At 38.1% G+C, this 6310-nt stretch overlaps 1 protein-coding gene across 2 annotated transcripts; it reads left to right on the top strand.

Moving 5' to 3' along the window:
- The first annotated feature begins 827 nt into the window (after positions 1-827).
- LOC136427717 (putative transmembrane protein 244) lies at positions 828-6305 on the top strand. Of its 2 annotated transcripts, none has more exons than XM_066416824.1 (6): positions 828-977; positions 2033-2156; positions 4058-4143; positions 4268-4350; positions 4783-4953; positions 5206-6305. In XM_066416824.1, the coding sequence occupies exons 2-6, from the start codon at positions 2076-2078 to the stop codon at positions 5316-5318; spliced, it is 534 nt and encodes a 177-aa protein (XP_066272921.1). In that variant the 5' UTR covers positions 828-977; positions 2033-2075; the 3' UTR covers positions 5319-6305. The 2 variants fall into 2 exon arrangements, with proteins under 2 accessions (XP_066272921.1, XP_066272920.1); XM_066416823.1 differs by having other exon boundaries at positions 829-977; positions 2036-2156.
- Positions 6306-6310: the final 5 nt, after the last annotated feature.

Genomic DNA, 6310 nt, shown 5'->3' with positions numbered 1-6310 from the left:
ACCGCCACGGGTACTATTTTCTCTTTATAGGAGTCTTTTTATTCAGCAAAATCTTTTGAAACCCGAAATTCAACAAGCAAATATGGATAAATTACTATTTTTGGGTGGATATCAAATGTTCTACATTTCAATCATGGCCGATAACGATATATTCACTAGATATCTGGAAGCGGATGAATATGTTAGGACAGGACGCAAATAGTCTCCTTCCGTAAAGTTGGCGGGAAAAATGTTTGAACTGACAAAGGTTTAGACAATTTTTATCCAGCCAGACAACTGTAGACCTTATAGAAAGACACTAATGGGTAAACAAGTACGTCTGATTTACCCTTATGGTAGTCACATAAAGTGACACAGGATTCAGTGGTGGTCTTTGTCATTTTTCTTTGCTTCACAAGTTTGAAGTTGTGTTATGGGAACGAGAAGAGTGAATCCACAGCAGGTGCACGTCCACACACATCAGTACCTTTATTCATTTTCACCACGATCAGCTAGGAAGAAAGATCAATTGAGTATTTTAGCTATAACATTCTCCTGATGTTTGATTTCATTGTATCGGTAGGAAACACGTATTTGTCCAGATAACATCACCTGATCACCCCGCGAACAAGATGATTCGGACGATACCATATGGGTAATGGGAAATGGGAACCAATATTTTTTTTTGTTAGTGTAAAGGATTATCATGAATTATCATGCTAATCATAAATCAGATATACAAAGGTTTTTGAGAACAACTTTTCCTTTTTTCATCATGAAGAATTGCATCAACAACAGGAATACTAGTAGGTGTTTACCTCCCCTCTAAGTGAATGGATTTTCCGAGATTACCTTTGGGTTGTTTTGCCAGGTGGCTGCTGGGACATTCCAAGAAACAGGAAGTACAGCACACCTGTGATAACGGTCCAAGCCAGCAACAACAGCAAGAAGCCTGCAGTAACGTCAAGTATGGAGAACTTCAGGGACTACATCTTCAGGTACTAATGTTACTGCAATATAACGTTAGCTGCGTTGTCTAGTCAACCATTGTGCTAGAGCTCAAATAAATAACATCAGACCATTGAAGGAGAGGTCAGATACAGGTTTCCTCTTTGAATACCTTCTTGGGTTTGTTTTAGCGTGGAAACCAATAATGTTACATGCATGTGGGGAAATGCTGATAAGAAACCAATACCCAAAACATCTGGGGAGAATTAGCTATACAAATGTAGCGTTCATTGATATGTTTGATAAATTAATAATATAGATAAAGAGGTTTACGGTATATGCATAATATGCAGAGCAGTATATGTTCACCCTTAAATGTAAGCACATGGATTCCAGTATGCTACAGTGCAATTTGTGTTATGCAGTCATATTTCTCTAACTATTATTATGATTGTTATTGACCTTTTAAAAATGTTTCCTCTTGTACCTCTAGCCATATATTAAACCTCCTTGCTCTAGCGTACATCACACAAAGGAAGTTGGCTAAATCAATAATGTCAGGAGTGAATGTTATGATTTGTACCCAGTGTTTTGCAAACTTTCCATTTCAGTCTGGTTAATGGTTTCCTACTACCCTAATATGTCAACAGAGGCACTCAGAACAAAGTGGCTTTTGAAATACAGCATGTATTGTTTGTATAAAAGGGAGTGTTTTGTGTCCTTGGTAACAATTTGTCCAACTTGTTTTGACTCACTTAGAGTGAAAGGCTATTGAAAATGTGGTCAAGCATGGAGTGTGGACATTCAGTGCCTAATTCGGGTGCATAAAGGGCTTGTGTTGTGCCAGGAAAATGTACTAGTGCTCTTAAAAGCTCCTTGGTTTGCTAGTACTGTTATATTATTATTATATTACATGTGTCAAAATATGACCATGCCACATCATGTAAGTTACACACACTGAATCCGTATATATATATACCTGCATGTACATGTATCTTTTTCAAATAAAAAGTTAAAAGTAATGCACATTATACATGGTCACTACAAAAAAGGTGAACACATCTCCCATTCATGTAATGTTATATCATTATTTTATCCCTACCAGCAGCAGTTGATGCCTGTTGCATGCTGAGAGCCACAGCTGACCAATGGGGCTGATCCTGTATGAGATAGAACACGGAGAAGATGACACTGATGGGGGGAAGTGCTGCACGAAGGTCCCAATTGAGGTAAGTTCAATGTTCTCTGAACTATTATGGTCCCTTTGTCTCCCTCCAAAAGATGTCTAGTTGACTTCGCCAAGAAGTCTATGTTTTCATGCTTGTCTGTGTGTCTGTTAGTGAACAGAATAAGTCGAGAACGCCTGGATGGATTGTTGTCGTATTTGGTGTGTTGATGTGTATGTGGGAAATCTCAAAATGATTAGATTTTGGGCGAAGTACTTTACATAATTAACGAGAAAAGTGTAAAAATGTGTTATATTGTATGAGTGTCTGTGCTGGGTACCAGCTGGAACGTGTTACTGGTGTAGTAAGGAGATATTCCCATTGGGCCAGGGGTGTTTGACTGTGAAGGCCTAAAACGTGTTGGCTGGCACAAATTGGCTTCTCACTGACTTTTAGATCTTGATCTTGTAAAATTGCACTGTTCCTCAAGGCAAGTAGTTACCTTCGCCGAGAAGGTAATATGCATAGGGTAGCGTTTGTATGTATAAGAAGACCAGCATAACTCAAGAATGCCTGGATGGGTTGTCTTGATATTTGGTATGTTGGTAGGTCTTGGTGAGACCTGAAAATTATTAGATTTTGGGCCCCCTAGCGACTTGTTATAGTACTGCAGCGGAAATTCCTGTTTTGATATCTCATGTTTTGGATATGCTATGGAACCGACTTTTGAGTGGTAGATACACATGTAGCTCTTTGGAAAGAGAGTAAAAGGTATCGGTTTGGACACCCTAGCAGCATTTTCTGGGACTGCAGGAGCAGGTTTTGCTTCAGACTGTGAAAGGGAATAACTCAAGAAGGGCTTGATGGATGGTCATGCTTTTTGCTAAGTGGATAGCTTGAGTGATGATTTACATGATTTAAAACTTATTATGCAAATCAATATCTAATTTGCATAACTAATGATGAAAATTGATACATCCTCCAAATTCCATGATAGGACTCTCAAACATGTGACATGACCGAGGAAGAGAGAAATAGTAATAAATATCAACTATGCAAATGAAGGCCTCTTTTGCATAATTAATGAGAAATACTATAACTCTATAACTTACGTGGTGCTTTGTTTGATTGGATGATAATGATGCAAATCAGATTCTAATTTGCATAATTAATGAGGCAATTCAAAAACTCGCTGTGTTCCATGATATGACTATTCAAATATGCGAATTTGTAACTGAAGAAGAAAGGAATGTTGATAGATAGAAAATATGCAAATGTAGACTAATTTGTATAATTAATGTTAAACTACTATAATTCCATACTAGTTAATGACGGCAATTTCATACTTGTGGCATTTGGAAGTAGTGTGAATGTGAACACCATTGAACCAAATTATGCTAATATGGAGCTTATTTGCATAATTGATGATAAATGTTAGCATAACCTTCTTTGTTTAGCTCATAGTCATACTTTGGACAACTTATGTTATTTGGGTGAAGACGACCAACTGGTATGATTCATAATTGATGAGAAACACTCCCAATACGTCAGTCATAAAGGTTAAGATCATTTGGCGAAGGTATGAGGTCGTAGAACTCTTGTTCCTGCTAGTTTTATTTGGATGTTTTGAGACAAAAAAACTTGTTGAAGCTGTTCAGAACCAGATCTTTTTATTGGATTGGTTACATGTACTTCTGAATGGAAAAGCTGTTAGTTCTTTAATACACTGTCAAATGTACAGTACCAATACACTATTCATGTTCAATCTGGTTTGTTTTGATATTATGAAAAGATGCAACCCTTTTGAGGACTAGTTCAAATGCTAATACCATGTGTTTGTATGCAGCATATGTTTATACAACAAAATGGACAAATTCCACCGGCTGTTACTTCAATCAATTTGGCCATTGCATTAAATCTAGATAACAAATGTTCATATTCATGTACAGTACATTTTGTTTCAGACCATCTGTGCCAATTTACTGAAGTGCTTGATGTTGTTCTATGGAGTTTTCTACATTGCAGCCGGTATCTGTCATGGAGCATTCAGGTGACCAATGTTCATTGACTAGATGACACTTTACAATTTCTCATTGAATTACAGAATCTTGTTGAGATTAATTTGTATCTATTTCGATATCGATTTTCACCTGTTGCTTATTTGCTTATTTCAGGCTGGGAACTTTACAAGCGTTTGATCCCAGGATCCCCTTTGACTTCCATGAGCCATTTTCCTGGCAAAGTAGTCGATATCTGGGTAAGGTAAGTACATGTATCCAGGATTAAGGACATGATTTCTGATGCAACTTCTACATGCAGACAGAAAAAGGCAAATGAAGTCCCATAGCATTTTGATATTGTAGGAGCAGTTATCCACTGTGAACATGTCTTAAGGGCATAGTATTGGAAGGTGGAGCCCATCCCTCTCCTTTCACCACCTCTTACCTCCCCAACCGAAGTCAAGTACCCCGTTTTTCCACCTTCGTGAGTGAGGAAAGTTGTGTAAAGTGCCTTTCCCAAGGACACAATGACCAGCCAGGGACTAGGGTTCAAAACCGTGACCTCTTGATCTTGCGTCTGCTAGCCTAGCCACACGGCCATTCGATGCCACGACAGTAAGCTGTATCAAACCTTCTTTATGTACATCTAAGTTCTAAGTTGGATTTTGTTCCCCTTCTGTACATTCCAGCCAGACTTGTGTCCATGGAGTCTACCTACTTTGTGTGTACCTGGGCCTTTGCAGCCATTGTACAACACTGTGTGTGGGACTATGCCATCACTATCACCCTGGTACATGTCAGCATATCTTGTGCAGTTATGCAAGGTTTTCCTCTGACCTGGCAGTGGTGGGTTACACTGGGTAAGTTCATTTCTCAGGATCTCATGGAAAATCTTGTCCATGAAATTCTACTTGGATGACAAATATGCTACTCAAACAGCTTTTATATTGTATCATTTAAACTAAGAGTTGTCCCTCTTTTAGCATGCATTATGGCAGACATTGTGAATGGCACCTCGTATGAGGACGACCTGAACTGAACTGATGGCATCCTTTTTTGAAAAACCTACTCAGGTTTTATCGTTATTCTCATGCATATTTGTTTCTCCACAGGCTGTGGAGTGTTCTTCATGATTATTGTAGGGGAGATGGTTCTGTGCTGTGTCAGGTGCAAGGGTCAGAGGACAAAGGTCACACCAAACCCCAGAAGATCAGGAGTCACATGAAAAAACTCACCTTCATTATTAGCTTCATTGTTCTACCATGCAATGTGTTGACAGAAGCATTTGTGGATGTGTCGTGACAGTTTCCTCTGACAGGCATGACAGGGGCAAACCTTAATACTGCATACAAATATTAAGGTTTATGAACCATGTCAGCAAATTATTCTTTCAGCAAAATGTTTTTGACATGGGGCTGTCATCACACATCTACAAATTGTTGCTACAAATGTCGTATGTTGTCAGTAAATCCAAAGTGCAATATTATTAGTTGAGCTGGCAATGTACATAAATGCTATGTTTTCTTGTCTGTCGAAAATCAATGTCAAAAGCAGGGCTGTCTCCAGGAACCATCCCTATGTCCCGGGACAGAAATGTGTTTGTCAGAGATAAATTCCCCTCCGATATATCCAAAATATCTGAACTTCATGACATGAATCTGATAAAAATGTATTTTGGTAAGCTTAAAATGACAGATTTAACATAAGATTAACAACATGGGCTCCCAAACAATGAGTGGGACAGAAACAAATTTTAGATCTGGAGACAGCCCTGGTCCTAAAATCAGTCACACAAGTGTGCAAAGTGAATGTTTATTTTCCTGTTCCTGTTTTCCTGTCCAGAAGAGATGTCTTCCAGCCAATAAGTTTTTTTACACATTGAAGAAGTCCAATTCCAAAGCTGGGAGAGCAACCTAATTTCTGAGTCTGGTGCTAAAATTATTTGTTGTATTTTGCTCAAGTTATGCTTTGAACTGATATTTCTTAGAAATTGTCATAATTGAAGGCATTTTGATATTGAATGTAGGATGTGTACATTAATTGTGAGTGAAGTGCTAGATTTATGTAATAAAAGGGCAGTTGTAATGACTTGTATAACATTGCTGCTATTCTTCTAATTCTATTCTTACTCATCCATGTACATGAACCTATGCACACCATCTACATGTACATGTTTCTGATGCTGTTTATAACAATAATTGCTGCAATATTTGTAAT

This window comes from Branchiostoma lanceolatum, chromosome 2 (assembly GCF_035083965.1).
Source record: "Branchiostoma lanceolatum isolate klBraLanc5 chromosome 2, klBraLanc5.hap2, whole genome shotgun sequence".
NCBI lineage: Eukaryota > Metazoa > Chordata > Leptocardii > Amphioxiformes > Branchiostomatidae > Branchiostoma > Branchiostoma lanceolatum.
The sequence above is the reverse complement of the archived record's forward strand: the minus strand, read 5'-3'. Positions and strand labels throughout refer to the sequence as shown.

Coding starts and splice junctions, on each gene's coding strand:
- LOC136427717 (XM_066416824.1), top strand. CDS start 2,076: ATGGGGCTGATCCTGTATGAGATAGAACACGGAGAAGATGACACTGAT. Junction 4,351..4,782: donor GCAAAGTAGTCGATATCTGG/GTAAGGTAAGTA, acceptor TGTACATTCCAG/CCAGACTTGTGTCCATGGAG. Junction 4,954..5,205: donor GCAGTGGTGGGTTACACTGG/GTAAGTTCATTT, acceptor GTTTCTCCACAG/GCTGTGGAGTGTTCTTCATG.